Here is a 20,726-nt window from a genome sequence, read left to right as displayed (position 1 = left end):
CCAAGTATGGAAAAAAGTGCACAAAAGACTCGCTGTTTATTAAAGCATTTAAATTTAAAATGAAAAAAAACAGTATATTTATACCAGCTCTATGGGGATCTACCCTTCTGAAGGCATCCGCTCGTACAAGATCGGGTTCAATTCCCATCCGGTCCATCATAGCACTTCATAGCAACGACTGACTGTTCGGTTACGTGGCATGAATAAGTCAAGCAAACTCCTATATATAATGCCGTATCAACAATAAGCCTGCAGCCTGCAGTGAAAGACCGATCCACTCGCTTTCCACACAGGATAACGATGGTTGCTTCCCGAGGGTCGTTTGGACGCGAAATCCATTTTTCTTCCCCGTCTCAATTTGGGCAGCCCAGACACAGTCATCTCCCTAAAGAGCAGCTCCCCCCAAAGAGCTCGACGACATTAAAGAGAAAAGAGGACGACACGACAAGAAGAAGAAAAAAATACAACGATCCCTTTGAATAATTGTCCAGCAGTAGAGCAACTACATCAACGCTTGCAAGGTGTGACTTATGCTGGAGAGCAAGCGTCTTTAAACGAATTTTTGCTTTTGCGACATGCGGCACTTGAGCGTGAATAATGTTGGTATATATCAGAGATATATTTTTTGTTGCCATCCTTCAAGGATACCTTAAAAGAAAGTGAGAAAAACTGGGAGAAAGGGATGATCGAGTGAACGAGATTATACTGTTGGAAAAGCTTAGCGAATGAAGCAAGGTGCTTAAAGAAAGAAAATTATGTCTGCTGGCAAAATGGAGAGATGCAAGGTAAAAGAATACAGAAACACACACACACACAGAACCTGTTGGTAAGCAAATCAAGTGAAGTGGCTTCCTGGCTCGGCATAGTATACGTGTATAGGGCAAATATTGAAAGCCAAACGCTTCTTTGTATATTGCAAAGTAAAGGATGCGCATCTAGAAAAGAACATCACATGTGCTTGCGTATGTGTGTGTGTGTGTGTGTGTGTGTGTGTGTGTGTGTATGTGTGTGTGTGTGTGTGTGTGTGTGTGTGTGTGTGTATTTGTGTGTGTGTGTGTGTGTGTGTGTGTGTGTGTGTGTGTGTGTGTGTGTGTGTGTGTGTGTGTGTGTGTGTGTGTGTGTGTGTGTGTGTGTGTGTGTGTGTGTGTGTGTGTGTGTGTGTGTGTGTGTGTGTGTGTGTGTGTGTGTGTGTGTGTGTGTGTGTGTGTGTGTGTGTGTGTGTGTGTGTGTGTGTGTGTATGCTTGCCTGTATTTGTAGGGGAGAGCGGGGTGCATGAGCGTCTGATCCCAACAGCGTCACTCGACCGAGAAAAGGTGCAACGGAGATGAATAAAAGATAAGCTGTGCCGGCCGAGACGCACGCTTTGCTTTGGAGAGTACAAACACACCAAACGAGCCTTTGGCGAATCCCTCAGGGAAACGGGATATATGAAGGGAGGAAGGGGAGAAGGTGACAGGAAGCGAACTGGTGAAAAGCTCGCAAAATGAACGAGCAACGAAGATGAATTAACTCCTTGGGTTGTAGGGAAAGGGGGGAAGGGAATAGGGAGAACTAAACCAACGACCGAAACACCGGCACGGACGGACGGCATGATCTTGTTTCTTTGTTTATCTTTGTGCCAAGGATTTCTGCTTTTCGCTCTCTCTCTCTCTCTCCCGCTCCTGGCGGTTTGTTCCTTTCAATCCGCTTGATTTCCGTGGCTCGATTTTCCTCTTCTCTCTTTTGTGTGTGAAGGGATAAAACCAAAAAGAAAAGCTCACTCCATCCGTTGGCGCTTCCTCTGCTGCTGATGTTGGCTAGCTTCCTTTCCGGCGACAATTTGTGCACGGCTCCATTGTGCACAGCGTGCTGTACCACCGTGCTCCTCCATTGATGATGGTGAAATCTGAACCCCACCCTTCTAAGAGCAGTGGGGCAAGATTTCCACGCAACCGTGCCGGCGAGAGCCGGGGCGCATATTTTAATTATGAATCGCATTTTGAATTTCAATTACGACACGTCGACCGTCATTGTCGTTAGCATGCCGGGGCCGGTGGTCTGTGGAAGACGGAAGACGGGTCGATGGGAAGGGAAAGGGATGGAAAGGATTGGACACGCAAAAAGTAAAGCAGCGTTAGGTAAAGGTGATGAATACTTTCGTACAACCGCAAACAGTTTCAATGAGGGCTGTGCCAACCCTTTACCGTGCATCACACCGAGGTGCAGGCGGCGACTCTGGACTTGGACCAGGGCGCATTAACGACGTTTGCTTTTGTACGCGCACATCTCGACCGAGCAGGTCTTACAAATATTACATTAGGATACACATGCTTCAGAAATCTGGTCGGATAATAACTGAGCGGCCGTGCAATAAGGTATGGTTGGGAGGAAGTACTCGTTAGTGAAAAGCCGGGTTTCATGTGAATGAATTCAGCTACGTCATCATAACACCATGCTTGATTATTCTTGTAAAAATCTTTTCGTTAGTTTATATTTCTTCGCAATTTTTTGTTTCTACTAAAACAAAAACAAACATATTAGAAAAAATGACTTGCAAAGAAGAAGAGCGATTGGCGAATCGTAAAGAACTACTAAAAGAATGTTGATTAGTTATCTAATTTTCGTGTTTACATTCAAGAAGAAACACAATATTTTATACATTCAGCCATAATCTATTCTTGCAATCGCGCCATTTCGACGTAGACGTAGAGTTTAAAAGTTGATTCGTACGGAAGTGAAGTGAACATCACTTTGGTGTTCAGTTTCTTGACTCGAATCGAAATCTAAATACAATAACAGGCATATTCTATTCTTGCAATTGAGACATCTCCACGAAAAGTTAACTTTGCAGTTCAAGCCTGTAAGTATGTCTTCTTCTTCTTCTTGGCCTGCTCATGTACGAGCACGTCTAGTAGACATGGCCAGGTCGCCAATCCATTTCCAGGAAACTCGGTCCTGGGATGCAGTCCTCCAACCACGCCTGCATCCGATCTCCGACAGGTTCGACTCCACCTGATCCAGCCAATGAGCTCGCTGTGCTCCTCTACGCCTCGTGCCGAACGGGTCGCTGACGAGCACCCTCCTGGTGGGGCATGAATCCGGCATCCTCATCACGTGCCCCAGCCATCGTATCCTTCCGGTTTTGATGCTCGTCAGGATATCTGCACCGCCAAACAGCTCAGCTAGCTCGTGGTTCCTCCTCCTTCTCCACACAACCCTGCTCGCACACACCGCCAAAGATAGTCCTTCCAAGAGAATCCGTACTGCTGCATGGTGTTCCATAGCTCATTCCGATCTATGGTTTGATGGGTATTGCTATTGATTATCAATCCTATTATTGCTGCTTCGCTCTTGAGTGTACGCCTCACACATCTTCGCTGTTGTCCTGCCGATGATGTCGATATATATTTATATTTATATTTATATTTATACCAGCTCTAGGGGATCTACCCTTCTGAAGGCATCCGCTCGTACAAGATCGGGTTCAATTCCCATCCGGTGCATCATAGTACTTCATAGCAACGACTGACTGTTCGGTTACGTGGCATGAATAAGTCAAGCAAACTCCTATATATAATGCCGTATCAACAATAAGCCTGCAGCCTGCAGTGAAAGACCGATCCACTCGCTTTCCACACAGGATAACGATGGTTGCTTCCCGGGGGTCGTTTGGACGCGAAATCCATTTTTCTTCCCCGTCTCAATTTGGGCAGCCCAGACACAGTCATCTCCCTAAAGAGCAGCTCCCCCCAAAGAGGTCGACGACATTAAAGAGAAAAGAGGACGACACAAGAAGAAGAAAAAAATACAACGATCTCTTTGAATAATTGTCCAGCAGTAGAGCAACTACATCAACGCTTGCAAGGTGTGACTTATGCTGGAGAGCAAGCGTCTTTAAACGAATTTTTGCTTTTGCGACATGCGGCACTTGAGCGTGAATAATGTTGGTATATATCAGAGATATATTTTTTGTTGCCATCCTTCAAGGATATATTAAAAGAAAGTGAAAAAAACTGGGAGAAAGGGATGGTCGAGTGAACGAGATTATACTGTTGGAAAAGCTTAGCGAATGAAGCAAGGTGCTTAAAGAAAGAAAATTATGTCTGCTGGCAAAATGGAGAGATGCAAGGTAAAAGAACACAGAAACACACACACACACACACACAGAACCTGCTGGTAAGCAAATCAAGTGAAGTGGCTTCCTGGCTCAGTATAGTGTACGTGTATAGGGCAAATATTGAAAGCCAAACGCTTCTTTGTATATTGCAAAGTAAAGGATGCGCATCTGGAAAAGAACATCACATGTGCTTGCGTATGTGTGTGTGTGTATGCTTGCCTGTATTTGTAGGGGAGAGCGGGGTGCATGAGCGTCTGATCCCAACAGCGTCACTCGACCGAGAAAAGGTGCAACGGAGATGAATAAAAGATAAGCTGTGCCGGCCGAGACGCACGCTTTGCTTTGGAGAGTACAAACACACCAAACGAGCCTTTGGCGAATCCCTCAGGGAAACGGGATATATGAAGGGAGGAAGGGGAGAAGGTGACAGGAAGCGAACTGGTGAAAAGCTCGCAAAATGAACGAGCAACGAAGATGAATTAACTCCTTGGGTTGTAGGGAAAGGGGGGAAGGGAATAGGGAGAACTAAACCAACGACCGAAACACCGGCACGGACGGACGGCATGATCTTGTTTCTTTGTTTATCTTTGTGCCAAGGATTTCTGCTTTTCGCTCTCTCTCTCTCTCCCGCTCCTGGCGGTTTGTTCCTTTCAATCCGCTTGATTTCCGTGGCTCGATTTTCCTCTTCTCTCTTTTGTGTGTGAAGGGATAAAACCAAAAAGAAAAGCTCACTCCATCCGTTGGCGCTTCCTCTGCTGCTGATGTTGGCTAGCTTCCTTTCCGGCGACAATTTGTGCACGGCTCCATTGTGCACAGCGTGCTGTACCACCGTGCTCCTCCATTGATGATGGTGAAATCTGAACCCCACCCTTCTAAGAGCAGTGGGGCAAGATTTCCACGCAACCGTGCCGGCGAGAGCCGGGGCGCATATTTTAATTATGAATCGCATTTTGAATTTCAATTACGACACGTCGACCGTCATTGTCGTTAGCATGCCGGGGCCGGTGGTCTGTGGAAGACGGAAGACGGGTCGATGGGAAGGGAAAGGGATGGAAAGGATTGGACACGCAAAAAGTAAAGCAGCGTTAGGTAAAGGTGATGAATACTTTCGTACAACCGCAAACAGTTTCAATGAGGGCTGTGCCAACCCTTTACCGTGCATCACACCGAGGTGCAGGCGGCGACTCTGGACTTGGACCAGGGCGCATTAACGACGTTTGCTTTTGTACGCGCACATCTCGACCGAGCAGGTCTTACAAATATTACATTAGGATACACATGCTTCAGAAATCTGGTCGGATAATAACTGAGCGGCCGTGCAATAAGGTATGGTTGGGAGGAAGTACTCGTTAGTGAAAAGCCGGGTTTCATGTGAATGAATTCAGCTACGTCATCATAACACCATGCTTGATTATTCTTGTAAAAATCTTTTCGTTAGTTTATATTTCTTCGCAATTTTTTGTTTCTACTAAAACAAAAACAAACATATTAGAAAAAATGACTTGCAAAGAAGAAGAGCGATTGGCGAATCGTAAAGAACTACTAAAAGAATGTTGATTAGTTATCTAATTTTCGTGTTTACATTCAAGAAGAAACACAATATTTTATACATTCAGCCATAATCTATTCTTGCAATCGCGCCATTTCGACGTAGACGTAGAGTTTAAAAGTTGATTCGTACGGAAGTGAAGTGAACATCACTTTGGTGTTCAGTTTCTTGACTCGAATCGAAATCTAAATACAATAACAGGCATATTCTATTCTTGCAATTGAGACATCTCCACGAAAAGTTAACTTTGCAGTTCAAGCCTGTAAGTATGTCTTCTTCTTCTTCTTGGCCTGCTCATGTACGAGCACGTCTAGTAGACATGGCCAGGTCGCCAATCCATTTCCAGGAAACTCGGTCCTGGGATGCAGTCCTCCAACCACGCCTGCATCCGATCTCCGACAGGTTCGACTCCACCTGATCCAGCCAATGAGCTCGCTGTGCTCCTCTACGCCTCGTGCCGAACGGGTCGCTGACGAGCACCCTCCTGGTGGGGCATGAATCCGGCATCCTCATCACGTGCCCCAGCCATCGTATCCTTCCGGTTTTGATGCTCGTCAGGATATCTGCACCGCCAAACAGCTCAGCTAGCTCGTGGTTCCTCCTCCTTCTCCACACAACCCTGCTCGCACACACCGCCAAAGATAGTCCTTCCAAGAGAATCCGTACTGCTGCATGGTGTTCCATAGCTCATTCCGATCTATGGTTTGATGGGTATTGCTATTGATTATCAATCCTATTATTGCTGCTTCGCTCTTGAGTGTACGCCTCACACATCTTCGCTGTTGTCCTGCCGATGATGTCGATGTCATCCGCGAAGACAAGAAATTGGAGAGGTCGTTAGAGGATCGTGCCAGGGATGTCGTTGACTAGCCCCGCGACTCGAATGACACCTTCCAGGGTCTGTTAAAGAGCAGACAGGAGAATCCGATACCTTGTGTTCGGCTGCAGTGCTGATGGCTCGTTCCACCATACGCCAGTGATCTGCAAACGTGGTCGATTTGGGATTTTGAATCATCCCTCGGGTGTCTCCAGGTGTAACTAAGGCAGTGTGCATGCTAGAAGAAGGTGATGCAGATGCTCATGTGCTTGGAGGCAGCCAAGTTTATCAGCCTGAGGTTGTCGTTTGTCAGCTGATGGACGCTGAAGCTTCCAATCGTTGGTTTATATGTCTCCTCCAGTCCGACCTGAGCATTAAAGTCTCCGATGACGACGACTTCACGTCATGTTTTGGGCAGCGGTCGTATTCCCTTCTCCAGCTGCGTATAGAAGGCCTCATTCTCGTCATCGGTGCACGTCCGTTCGTTGAAACGGCACCACCCGATCACTCTTTGTTGCATCGCATCCAGCACCATGAACGCAATACGGAGCTCGCGCGTCTGGTAGATCGTGCAGTTGCTACGGTACTGGCGCACCGTCACGCCTTTCCAGCATACCTCCTGAAGTGTTACTATTTCGAAATCGCGTGCCCAGACCTAATCGAACGCAATTCTAGTCTTCACATCCGATGAGAGGGTTTTGCAGTTCCATGTCCCGAGCTTCCAATCGTAAGTTCAGGAGTACCAGGAGGAGAAGAGTATCAGGAGTATCCTCTTTTGCTAAGTAATATAGAGACATTGTATTGCGTGCCAGTATTCGCATTCTGCAATGGTGCAGCTACTGCTACCTCTGCGCTGACCTTCCACTTGCGGCATCAGCTTTTGTCGCTACATCGTTCATTTTTCCTTTGAAGTAGCGCTTTTACCATTCAATCATCTTCCGACCGTATGGTTGGAAGATTTCTCATCGCAGTTGTACGAGTAAAACCGCAACGTTCTTCCACAGTTCTTTGCTCACAGCGTTTCATATCCATAACGAAAGTATCTGTTGTCTCAGCCCTCATCTGCACCTTTCCCAATTTTGCCGAGGATTGCGCTGTAGCATACAGTATCGGACATTAAGATAGGACCCTTTTTTTTCAATGCACCGTGCACTTGTTTTGCCACGTTACTTGTGTTTGTGTGTGTGTATGTGTGTATGTGTGTGTGTGTGTATGTGTGTGAGTGTGTGTGTGTGTGTGTGTGTGTGTGTGTATGTGTGTGTGTGTGTGTGCATGTGTGTGTGTGTGTAGTAGTAGAAAGAGAGTGTGCTTTTTAATGTGTTAGCAAGTGCGCGGGTTTGTGTCTGAAAAACATAGCTTGCCATGATGTCATATTGCGTTGAAATTATTCTTATTATGTGTGTTATCATGTGAAACATTGTGCGTTTACACTTGGATAAAAACTAAAGTTTGCATCGACAGCAGCGCTTGTTCCTCGGACGAAAACGCAGGTGTGCTGTTTCATGAATGTGAATGCGACACCGGTGCGAAATGGACACACGCACAATAGCAATGAACTCGGCATTCTCTCACAGGTGTTTCTCCAGTGCACGCCATTGAAAGGCCTTCGTGCATCTCTGCGTTGCACGTTGTGTGCGAATGGTAAACTTTGTGCGTGCATTGAGCTGGCGCGCAGTTATTCTTTTCAATGGGCGTTTTGTTTCATGAGCGCGGCAGTATTCTTTTCTCGATTTTGAAGGGAAGACGCTTACTCGCGTACTCGTTGATAGTTTTTATCCATGCGATGTTTTCACTGCTCCATAACGATGTAATTCATCGCGTATAGAAGTAGAACGCAGGCAGAGCACGGGATCAGCCGTGTCCAAGTTTTTAACCAGCGCGTTCTTGACGGTCCAAGCAAGCAATGTTAGTAACAATGGGTCGAGGTAAACGTTGTACCGATCATCAGCGCCATATGTAAAAGCGAATGGCTGCTGCTGGCATTAAGCGCAAAAGGATCGAGTTCGTAATGGAACGATCGCGCACTTTTGTGGCAAACGCGCTTCGGACAACCGAAACGTGCTTAGACAACTGAAACGCGCTTGGACCACCGAAACGCGCAAGTCAACCGGACGTCCTCAGAAGACCACGGCGAAAGAAGACCGTAACATTGTTAATATATCGAAAACACACTGATCGCGAGGGCGGTGGTCCTGCTTATCACACCGAAAACCTAACCCAAAACACAAAAAAACTACTTACAAATCTATCCGAAACGACCTACTTGTGAAACAAACACACACATCAATACACATTCAAACATACATCCACACACACACACACATGCACACACACATACACACACACACACAAACACACATACACACACATACACACACACACAAACACAAACACATACAAACCACACATAAACTTGGCCCAACGGGTGCACGGTGCGTTAAAAAACCAATGCCCTATCTTTCTGTCCGATACTGTACGAGCGCGCAGTGTAGTTTTCTCGGATAAAGCTCGCCTGTACTATTCCTCGAACGGTGGTATATTTCCATTGTTGATGCTACCGAAATTTCCAGCTCGTGTTTAGCTCCTTTTTTCCTACCGATGTTCTATCCTCTGCAGTTGAAATTTGGTGATTGTTTACATCCTATTCCTCAACCTAAAAGGAAACACGTTGAACGATGATTATTTGTTTCTGTTCGAAAGAGTCAACTGAGCATTTATGTAAGCGCTGTACTTACGAAACCAAGTTTTAGTGAATTTCCACAGCAAATTACACAAATTTTACTGAAGAGAAGCAAAAAGCAGCAATCTTCCGAACACTCTGCACGAAAGACGTGTTGCCAAGATGTGTCAAAATCGCCCAAACAAATGGCCGCACAGTGTGACGTCCAATGTACATGATGTACAGTGTATCATTATTTTCATCGAATGTTTCTCGTCTTTTAAGTCTGAAAATGTATTATATTGATTTATTTAAATTCATTTGCTTTTATCACTTTATCAATTTTGTGCTGAACCTTCACACAAACCTTTAAAATAATATTCTTTCTTTGCTGAACCTCGATCAAACAGTGTGTACACGCCCAGTTGTTTACATTCCAGCTGTCAAACGTGATTTCACGCACACCAACACAATTTATATTCCTCCATTGCCTTTTCACTCACACACCTTCCCAAACGACTTCCCACTCGCGTGCGCGCATGTTTTCATCTGTCAAAGGAAAACAACAAACCTTTGCCGGGTTCGTAGGAAAACCGTACCATCCCGCGCAAAAATGGGCTTCCGAACAAAATTTGTGCAAGATCTGTGCACAACCGATACGGAAATTTACGAGCAGCTGCTACAGTTCGCACTCAACGAGCACATCTTCCTGCAGAATGTGCAAAACCTACGGAAACCATCGCTCGAAGCCCTGGTGTACGTGTTGCTGATGAAGCAACGTGGAAAGTTGCCCGACGCGATGCTGAGTGAGGAAAAATTCAGTCTCAAAACAATCATGTCCCTCATCCAACAGAACCATTTGCGACTGCAGGAAGACAGTGAAACTTCCCGATGGATCTTAAGTGCCCTAGTACTCACGGTGCTGACTGCAAACGATACCGGAGCGGTACATTCGGAGCTGGACACGTTTGTGAAACGGTTCGATCACGAGCTGCACGAAATACCACTGTACTATGATGTGCTTCAAACGTTCCTCATTTTAGCGAAAGAAGATGCCGAGCTTATGCCGCACTGTTGTCAGCTCAGCGGTGAGCAGATGGTTCGTAGGCTAACGTCGGAATCGAAAACCATCCGGATGAAAGCACTGGCCTGTCTGCAAACGCTGCTAGAATTCAATTCCAACCTGTACGGACAGTGGCTGTGCGTGCTACAAAGTCCGAACTTGATGATTGAAAGCAAAGTGTTCCTGCTGTTCCAGCTGCTGGAAACATTGCTACGTACGGGCGGCAGGGAAGCGGATATACAGCATACCCTGCAGCAGGACCACGTTTGGAGACTAGTGATCGAAGGCATCACCACCAAGGATGCCGTGTGCCGTAAAGAAACGCTAGCCACCGTCCAGCATGCCATCGGGTACGCGCAACAGTGCGAGCTGGATTTTGCTGGACAGTATTTCAACTGGTCGCAGGACAAATCCGCACAGCTCACCAACGCTTGGCAATCGTTCGTGACGATAGTGGAAGCGCTGAACGAATCGCAAACCCATCTCATACTACCAGCACTGGAGATGATAGAGAAGGTACAACCGCTGCATGTCGCATGGAGCAACGTTCTGCTGCGCTTGATACTGCTCCACGAGAATGGGCGAGTCGTGAACCACGGATTGAACTACTTTCTCCAGCACCGCTCGTTCGATCCTACGGAAACGGAGCTGGAAAAGCAATTTCTTGAAGCGTTCAACCGAGCGGCTCTGCTAGAAAATGTGCAGGAAATGATCACGAAGCTAAGCGCGTACTACGGGAAGCGGGAAGCGTTCGCTTATCTCGTGCAAACGCTACCGGAAATCGAATGGAAATCGGTACAGTACTACTGTCTCGTCCGTGTCATCCACAACGGGGCGGGTGAACTAGCCGGCGAATGCAAACGCTTGGACCAAGCGGCTACAATGCTACGATCCCTCACGAGCTGTGCTAAACTATGCCACAGCATTAAAAACGTTCCCCTGCGGTACGTTACATTCGTGCTGCTGGTGAAAAGTGTGAACCACTTCAGCGAACCAACGACCGACCCCGGGCTGCTGCTTGCCGTGGTGGCGGAAATGGAAAAACTTACGCCCATTTTCTCAATCTCGCTGGGCCAGTTCCAATCTGAGGCTGGGTGGACGTTCTGTGACCATATTGCTGACACAGCCCTAATGCCGCTGCTCGAGCAGGTTACTGTTGCGGACACGTTCTTCGTCGAGCAAGTGTTGGCGAGCCGGATTGTAGAGCACGGGTGTATAAAAAACGAGCAACTGCTTGACGTACTGATCGATGCAAACTTTCCCGTTTGCTTGAAAGTGTTTCAACTTTTCCCCAAGCTAGATCACTTGCTACGTCAGACGATTACGGGTATCGTTCACTCGACGATAAGCAGCCTAAAGGAGGGCAAGAAAACGAACGACCCAATTCCACACAAAACGTTCACTCTGCTTGCGGAAATGTTCCATTTGAATAGCGCCCAGGCTCTATCGACCGAGCTGGAAAGTGAGCTGAACCTGCTGCGGCTGCATCTGGAGGAAATCGTTTCCGAACGGTTGCAATGCTTCGACTATGCGCAAGCGAGTGCAAAAGAAACGATACAACTAACGCATCTTATAGCAGCGCAAGGCGATCTCGACCGTACGGTGTATCCGTTCTTTGCTTCCGTCTCGCTGAAAGAGCTCGAAACGAGCTTCGGACGCTATCAGTCAGATCAACCACCATCGATCGATCAGCTGTACGTGATGATTGCGGAAATTTATCTGCACTGCCGCCAGCGCAGCCCCAAATGCTCGAAAATGTTCAAATCGGAAGCCTGTTGGTCGAAACTAATCAACCTGCTCGATGTTGGTAACATTCACGTGCTGACGGTCGTGATTGATATACTGCACACTGATGGTGAAAAGATAGGATCGGACTGGTACGACGATCAAGCACTCCTACCGGTGGTGGATCGCTGTTACAGTGAAATCTTAAACTACCGCAAATCCGACCACTTTATGCGGCTGATGGAAAAGTTTGTGCGCATGCTGTTTCAACCGTACGTTGCCTGCCGGCCGGAAACGATCGAAAGCGAGGAGATCACCATTGCCTGCTTCGTTACCGGCTACGTGGGCAAGCTGCTCGAGCAGGCCAGCACGATCGGCGGGCTGGCGAATGTCGTGTACGAAAGCATGTACCGTTTGCCGGTGGAGCTGTTGCTCGATTGGCTCGGCTTCGATAAGCTGCTGCTGCAGGGCATCATCTTTGGAGAGGTGCCGAAGCGCGAACAAAAGTATGCCGTAGCTCGTTCTACCCCGTCCTAATTGTTAAATAACGCCCTTTTCTCTTTGCTTTCTATTTACAGGCTGGAATCGGACGTGATCGATGCCTGCGGTGTACCTTTACCGTAAGTTGTGCCCTTTCGCAATACGTTCCGTATACATTAAAATCATTTTCCACGCTTGCACACAGCTTCAAACAACACTCCCGGCACCATCTGGCCCAAGCCGATGCGCGGGTTCGCGTGCTGTGCGTGCTGGTGCTGTATCGGATCGCGAGCACCAATCACCCGGTAGCGGTCCTGTTCCTGCTCAAGGTGGAGCGCATGCTGATCGAACGCTTCGCGCAAATGACAAAAACCAAGGAACGCTACTACGCCGACTCCATCACGCACCGGCAGAAGCTCCGCATCGTGCAAGCGCTGTGCGTGGTGCTGAAGCTGACCGGCACCCAGCCGTACCCGGTGCTGAACGCAATGCTGTACGAAACGAACCAGCCCAACATTAACTACCTGTTCGAGCTGATCGTGGCGGACAGCACGATCGACACGCTCACCATCTGGAGCACGCTGCGGAACGAGCAGGTGAAGGTGTCGGGCATACAGTCCGTGTTCGTCATACTGTGGCTGCGCTGCTGCCGGGAGCAGGCGCTCGACGAGCGGTACATCAATCTGCTGCTGCCCTGGACGATGGCACAGAACTTCTCCACCCGGCTGTACGCGCAGATCACGATCAAGAAGCTGCTGGAGCGGTTCGCCCAGCACAACCGTGGGCCGCTCCGGCAGATCTACGACGCAGTCAACAGCTACCTGCGGCAGGGCAATGTGGAGCGCAACATTGAGCGGTGCATGAAGGACTTTCGCTTTGGCGGCGTGCTCGACGGGCACAATTTGCTAACGCTCGCGAACGTGTTCCACAACATACCGAAGGTTTCGGACGCACCGGCGGAGGATGTGGTCGGGATGGACGTGCTGCTCGAATGCGTCCAAGCGCACGGTGGCTGTGGAGAGAAAAATCTGGGCCAAGTGCTTGAGTTTAAGACACTGCCGGCGGAAAAGCGGGAAACCCTGTTCCTTGCCCAATCGTTCGGTGGGTCGGATTTCGTGCAGCGCAAGATAGTGCCGCTAAAGAGCTTGGAACCGAACCCGGAACTGCTGCTCGGCTTGCCGCAACATTTGTGCGCTAAAAAGATGGTACGTTGAGGGCAATGCTGATGCTGATTATTCGATAAATCCCGTTTTTTTCATTCCAAAGGATTGCACCGATGGACTGATCGTGGTGGCCAGTCTCGTTAATCGTGCACCCAACCTCGGCGGGCTTGCACGAACGGGGGAAATATTTGCGATCAAGCAGCTGGTGATCAACTCACTGCAAGACATTGGCAACAAGGAGTTCCAGGCGCTCAGCATGACGGCCGAAAAGTGGCTCAAGATTGGCGAGCTGAAAACACACAGAGTGGTTGAATATCTGCGCGAGATGAAGGAAAAAGGCTACTCGGTGGTGGGGGCAGAACAGACCACGGGCAGCAAACCGATCCACCAGCTACATTTTCCCAAAAAGTCCGTGCTTGTGCTGGGGTGAGTAAGATAATGGTGTTGTATTCTTTCCTATTTGTTTGTTGGAATGCCTAAAGTCTATTTTTTCTCTCCTTTCAGTCATGAGAAGAATGGCTTGCCGGCAGAAATCATTCGACATCTGGATTTGATCGGAGAGATACCACAGTTTGGTCTTGTTCGTTCGCTAAACGTGCACGTTACTGGGGCCATCTTCATGTGGGAGTACGCGAAACAGCATCACGTTGTGGCGACAGATTGCTAATAACTGACAAGCTCAAATTGATGTAAGAATAAGAGAAAAAGTGGCCGCTAAATTAAAGCTGGCTGACGCCTTTACTACTGCAACCTTTTAATATAAGCAACCCTTGTTGAAACATTCATTGAAATACAATTGTTGGTATTTTGTATCAAAGCTCTTATTTATCCAATTATAAACCAAGATCAATGTAAATTGAAAGATAAACAGTCTATAATAACTCGAAAAGCAGACACGTGATTGTGCTAAATTGTGAGAGATAAACTCTTTTGTAAATAAAACGACAACTGGCAACAGCAAACATGATTTGCCCTCGACACTCGTCATCTTGAATAACAGAGCTTGTTCTGGACACAATGAGCACATTCTGTATGTATTATGATCGTGATCATGCTGTAGTGTATTATGATCGTTTCGACCGATCCAATATATCTAACCGTTCCGACCGAAAGAAACTACAAATTGGGCATCACTATCTAGTTGGACTAGCTTACTTAAAGCAAATATGTACCGGATTATCAAAGTCCTTTATGACGGATTCTAAAGCTCAACCTTATAAGTCGTCAACCTGCACGAGTTAACAAACGCACGCCTCACATGTAGGACTGACTTGCTAAAGAGTAATGATAAAGCCAGGAGTTGGCCGATACATGATAATTTTCCACGGTTTATTGGTTGGTTTCCATCAGTTTTAGGCATTTTCGGGAAACAACCAAAAACTTCCTTGTTCCTTGGAAAACACTGTAACAGTGTTTGCTCCCAAATAAGAGAGAAACATTTAAGTGGTAGAGTACCTCTCTGGTATCTTGTGACATCGACATCAGCAATGATCTTATAAGACGCATTGTACTGGGGAATCAGCCTTTACTTGCTGGCTGAGATCCATAAGACACTGAGACCGCATGACACGGGTCCTGGACCACAATAGACGTGTTTGAGCGACACATCCTTCGGATCATCTCTGGACGGTGTGTGTTCTTGCATGGAATGTAGAGGCAAACGATGAAATATATGCTTGCTAAGCAAATCGGGCATATGAACGGAGATGAATACCGGCAGGAGACGATGGTCGGGGCATCTTTTGAAGATACCGGTCGTATACCTCGCCAAGAATCTACAGCGACAGCGAGAGAAAGATTGGAATTAATCCCATCCAGACTTGAGGAAGCCTGGACGTCGAACCAAACGTTATGCTATGACGAAGAAATCTATTCCCAGTCATCAGGAACTGTATTAATGAAGATGTACTTGCTTTCCAATGGAGCACATTTTACGTCAATAGCAAAACAAGGGAAGCTATCCGCATTGTCCGCCAGGTTGATTCACCTGTTCGGGATTAGGAGCAGGTGTAGTCGCATAAGCCCTACAAAACCATAAAGCGGGGTGTTTAACAGCTTCCCTTTACAAACTGAAATACGTAATACTGAATTTCACTCTAGTGAGATGACGGCTTCTACAATGCATACGTCATTGTGCTATCTTTCACTCTTTCCACTCATTAGCAAACGAGAGCAATTCTTTCGAATGATTCCCATTACAGCATACGAATGTGATACACGCTCCATAACGCTACCATCATAACCTCGCACCTATCCCTATGTGTGTAATTAATTCCCTTGTTACAGCGCCCTAAAACATAACACACTTATTGGGCAAAAAAAAGAACTCAAGCACACGCGCGAGCTCACAGTGGGCTCGTCCGTCGACCAGATACGTGCCAGAAACCGTCCCACGTACGCATTCTGGAACGTACGAGTAGACCGAAGCATAAAAACAATAACAACGAACGCCACCACAAGTTCATTGATTTCGGGTCAACGTACACCGTCCCCGGTGCCACCCCTTCCGTTGCATTACATCAACATTGTTGCCCTTACACATCCACCTCCATCAGCCGTTCCCGCGTCACACTGCATAATTGGAGAGTGGAGAAAACGGAAACTGCAATCATCTGATCTGATGCACGGCGCTCGTTCAATGTCATCGAGCCAGGCAGGGGCAGGGAGAATGTTCCCCTGTTTCGAGCTCAATGTCGCCGTCCATCCGAGAGTTATTGTTGCATCAGGTTGTGGCGATTATCGTTGCGTAAACACAACGGTACACCCACCAAGTCCCTTTTGTGTGTGTATGTGTTCTCCCGTTCTCCCTTTCTGGATAATGATAATGATGATGATGAAGATGGCGATGATGGTGGAGCAACCAGTAGCATCGGAATATGATAATCGGCAATTACCTGCCAGCTGGGCTGGTTGGATGTTGCACGGCAAGCGCTCAAAATAGCTCCAAGATCAATCACAGCAGGCAGGGAAGCGTTCTGGACGATGCCGAACAATCGCGGCGACAGTAACCTGTTTGGCCGTTGTTGGGTCCGTGTTTACCGATAGCGTTACGCGTCACGCACTATAAAAAGTGCATTCGCTCGGTCCGGCCATCGACATACCCGTTGCTGCCGTCTAAGCATCGTGTCATTGCAACCGCGGATCGGTTCAGTCAGACGTTGACGTCGATTCCTCAGGATATACAATGCGAAGCGTAGATACCAGCAGATCCTTCCCTCGAGCTAAAAAAAACTAATCCGTTTAATTCCGTTTTAGTTCCTGCTGCTGTGTTTGCTTACCGTGGTCAACTGTAAGCCGGGAGCGATTTTAGTGCCATCCACCGTACCGTATGCCGTCCCGTTCGGTGTTGCTGCTGTGCTGCCCGGACCGGTAGTGACGGTACAGGAGGTAGTACCCCAATCACCCGTCATTAGTACCGTCTCCGAGTATCAGGCCATCCCCTTGATTCCTCCGAGTCCTGGCGCGGTCGTAGCGGATTTCCTGTACTAACGGTGGCATTGCGCAGAGATGTAATAAAGAACTGGAAAAGGAAATAAAAGCGGCAATTAAAAACTGGGCATTTTTACACGCGTAGTTCACAACTTTACGCCCTCTACATGCTGGAGTTTTCCGGTGCCGATGCCATGTGGAATCACGTCACGGTTCCACCACCGGAACAGGTGCACCACGAACGACCATATTTGCCATTCATTGATGGTGCTAATTTTTCACCGACCCCACCTTCCATCTACTTTCAAGCTTACAATAGGCAACGTTTTCCAAACCGGCTGCTAGTAAGTTCTCCGTTTCCTGCTTGCTACCCCACCCTCCATTCAGGAGTGTCCACGTGAGTTTACTTTGCACGTGAGAAGTTCCTGATCTTTGTGCTGCCGGCCGGCCGGCTTGTAAAGCAGCGTTCGCGGTAAACGTACCGAAACCGTGTCGATGCCGTTGGGTGGGAATGCACCGCGCACTGTCGTTAGTTTTCCCCTCTGTCACGGCGACGGTAGGGGGTCACAAACCTGAAAAGGGTGTGAAAAGTTAGCGATTCCTCTGACGTACTTGGAGGGACCGTTTTTTAAATTATATAATGAAATCACATGGCACGGTCAAAGGGCAAACGTTTTTCCTGGGAATGTATGTGGAATTTATTTAGTATCCAATACATACCGATGGGATTGTGTTTCTGTGCCCGATCAGGTGTATGAATGAGAACAATTCCTCGCTGTTGACGTGTTCAACTATTTTTCAACTGGTAAGACACACACACATGCATACATATACACATACACATACACAGTAGGGAAAAGTTTCGAAGGATTTGTAAGCGTAGAAGCGCATTCAACGCCTGCTGGGATATTGTTGCGAGGACTGTAATTGGTGTTTTGTTTTCGATAGGCTTCCACCATAAACGTCATAAATCACGTTGCAGGCATGGGTGCATGCGTGTTCTAGAACAGATCCCGAACTTAACTCCCGCTCTTCGAACTGATCCTGAAGCAATACAGGTACTGGAACGGATCAGAAAACCATATCAAACCGTGCAACCAGGTATTGTGAGTGTGTACCTAACCTAAATCGATCTTGAAGTGGATACTGAACCCATATTGGTTCTGGAATTGTTTGTGAGCCCGTCCTGAACCCATAACGGACCAGCTACTTGTCTCGAATCCATACCATATTTGGGGCTGGAATTGATCTTTAACATAACCCCACTCTTGGGACAGATCCCGAGGAAACTAAGGTTCTGATTTACTTCTTCTTCTTCTTCTATTTGGCGTAATCGTCCTACGGGGATATGTCGGCCTATGCAGGCTTTCGAGATTTTATTCAGTACCACGTATTCCACGCATTACGAACTCAGGCCGGTCCTGGAACTGATCACAAATCTATAACAGTATTGGTACTAATCATGAACGTGGTGATCTCGACAATGGAGCTGATTCCATACTGATCCTGGAACTGGATAACGAAATCATAGCGATTTTGAAACGGATCCTCAAACCATCCGGACCTGGTGGTACTTGAACAGAACGCATATTGGCTCTCAGACAAACACGGAACTTACAGCAATTTTGGAATTGACCCCAATCTATACCGGCTTTTGGAACTAATCATGAACACATACCGGTGCTGGAGCTGATACTCAATACTAATCAGTCCTGGAATCTCCCTGAATCTCAAACTCATAGCAGTCATGGAATTGATTATGAACCTTTATGATTCTGATAAGTAAGTAAGTATGATTCTGAGAACTGATACTAAATCATGTACCCATAACGGGCTTCGAACATATCCTGTACCTATAAAGATCCTGGAAATGCTCCTGAACCCTTGTTGGGTCTGAAACTGCTCTGTTTATATTAATATTGCGATACAAAAAATATGCCTTCATCTGTCTCGCAAACCTTTGAAGGTCGAAGAACCGATACAATACTTAAACGTATAGGAGTATAGGAACAAAACTAATGCGCGTTATCACATAGTTGAATTGATATGTACTGCAGAAAACAGCTTCTAATTTGACGGAACGTTATTCATTTGAAATCATGGCATGCTTGCTATGTGAAGGGTATTGACGGTTTTATTATTAGTATTATTATTATTATTATTATTATTATTATTAATATTATTATTATTATTATTATTATTATTATTATTATTATTATTATTATTATTATTATTATTATTATTATTATTATTATTATTATTATTATTATTATTATTATTATTATTATTATTATTATTATTATTATTATTATTATTATTATTATTATTATTATTATTATTATTATCATCATCATCATCATCATCATCATCATTATTATTATTATTATTATCATCATTATTATTATTATTATTATTATTATTATTATTATTTTTGTTATTATTATTATTAAATCTTTATTGAAGGGACAGTTATAGTCCTGAAGAATTTTCTTAGGTGTAAACTTAACTTAGGTTACAAACATAACTAGACTATATCCTGGCGAAAATATTGTCTGTAAACGACTTTAGAGACGCATCAAAATCGAAAAATTGGTAGACTTTGTTAAAAACCCTGCACAGAGTGATTATAGGTGTTCCCCGTTAGGAGACCTCCAACAAACATTTGCTGCGCTATACGACGCCTGTCACTGAGTTTTTTCAACCCAAGAAGCTTTAGGCGTGCTTCATAGGATGGATATTGACTGCCTGGTTGCCCTGGGAGAAGACGCAAAGCATAAAGGGTGAGTCTGCGTTGTATTGACTCGATGCGGTCAGATAAGCGCTGAGAGGATCGCATCCAAACAACCTGCGCATATTCAATCACTGAACGGACTAAACTGCCATACTCAGCCTTTACACACATTGTGTCCCTAAAATCTCTAACCACTCCTTGAACCAATCCTAGAAGCTGGTTGCCACTGTTTATAATTTCCTCTGCGTGTTAAAGTTCAGTTTCGTGTCAAGGATGATTCCTAGATCCCTAATAAGTTTAACGGTTTCAATACGAATTTCATCAATGTTGTAGCTGTACCGAGAAGGCTCGCAAGCTTTACTAAGTGATAGGACTCGGCATTTTGTCGACACATAATTGCAAATGATTGCATGTGCACCAAGGGTGAAATTAAACGTTAAATCTAATCAAAGAATGGCATTTTTCCTTCCGTTAGAAAACAATGCAATTGAAAAAGCCGTATCCCAAAAGCTGAAATGAAATGTAGTAAAATGTAGGCTATGACTACCAAACAGTGGTTTTGCCACAGCAGAATTTCTCATCCTAGACATAGTAGCCTATGCCTTCTTTTGTAATAAATTAGTTCATAGTTAACCACCAAACGAGCAAGTTGGCTTTTATTTGCTCTCCGTTTGAACTGTAACATAAAATTAAAAAAAAAATGCTTTTCAAATGAAAATTGACAACCTAAAAAGGTAAATATGCCCACCATTTCCATGTAATGTATCATCATACGCAAAAGTCGGACACATTTAATAGCACAAAATTCAAGTTTTTTTAGGGCAATGCTGCTGACATACTTCCGTGCGCTTCTATTTTTGGTGGAAATAATCGCACAGTAAGTAGATCGGCACTTGCAAAATAATTGTGTTACCCTAGCGGCATCATAAAACCCCCTCCTTCTTAATCTCGGCACCAGCTCCACCAACGTATCATTGATAAGAGGCAGTATGAATTTTGTTTTCTCCGCGCTT

At 46.1% G+C, this 20,726-nt stretch overlaps 2 protein-coding genes and 1 long non-coding RNA gene across 4 annotated transcripts in view; 2 read left to right on the top strand and 1 right to left on the bottom strand.

The window, feature by feature from the left end:
- The window catches only part of LOC120951699 (uncharacterized), a 281,600-nt gene that overhangs the window by 199,307 nt on the left and 61,567 nt on the right, over window positions 1-20,726 (top strand). The window lies entirely within an intron of this gene.
- On the bottom strand, window positions 2,437-9,325 carry LOC125906485 (uncharacterized). The gene is made up of 3 exons (XR_007451857.1): window positions 9,199-9,325; window positions 3,431-9,116; window positions 2,437-3,365 (listed from the first exon to the last, which is right to left on the bottom strand). It is a non-coding gene; the product is annotated as an uncharacterized LOC125906485 (long non-coding RNA).
- On the top strand, window positions 9,507-14,370 carry LOC120950997 (probable methyltransferase TARBP1). Of its 2 annotated transcripts, XM_040369451.2 has the most exons (6): window positions 9,798-9,878; window positions 9,976-12,416; window positions 12,489-12,530; window positions 12,596-13,595; window positions 13,657-13,979; window positions 14,058-14,370. In XM_040369451.2, exons 2-6 carry the CDS (start codon window positions 10,186-10,188, stop codon window positions 14,218-14,220), a joined length of 3,759 nt encoding a protein of 1,252 aa, XP_040225385.2. In that variant the 5' UTR covers window positions 9,798-9,878; window positions 9,976-10,185; the 3' UTR covers window positions 14,221-14,370. The 2 variants fall into 2 exon arrangements, with proteins under 2 accessions (XP_040225384.2, XP_040225385.2); XM_040369450.2 differs by having other exon boundaries at window positions 9,507-12,416.

The sequence above is a fragment of the Anopheles coluzzii genome, chromosome 2, assembly GCF_943734685.1.
Source record: "Anopheles coluzzii chromosome 2, AcolN3, whole genome shotgun sequence".
NCBI classification, from domain to species: domain Eukaryota; kingdom Metazoa; phylum Arthropoda; class Insecta; order Diptera; family Culicidae; genus Anopheles; species Anopheles coluzzii.
The sequence above is the reverse complement of the archived record's forward strand: the minus strand, read 5'-3'. Positions and strand labels throughout refer to the sequence as shown.

What these genes read in the sequence shown, in the direction of transcription:
- LOC120950997 (XM_040369450.2), top strand. Translation starts at nt 9,736, where the DNA reads ATGGGCTTCCGAACAAAATTTGTGCAAGATCTGTGCACAACCGATACG. An exon ending in GTGCCGAAGCGCGAACAAAA is followed by an intron (nt 12,417 to 12,488) that starts GTATGCCGTAGC and finishes TTCTATTTACAG; the next exon opens with GCTGGAATCGGACGTGATCG. An exon ending in ATTTGTGCGCTAAAAAGATG is followed by an intron (nt 13,596 to 13,656) that starts GTACGTTGAGGG and finishes TTCATTCCAAAG; the next exon opens with GATTGCACCGATGGACTGAT.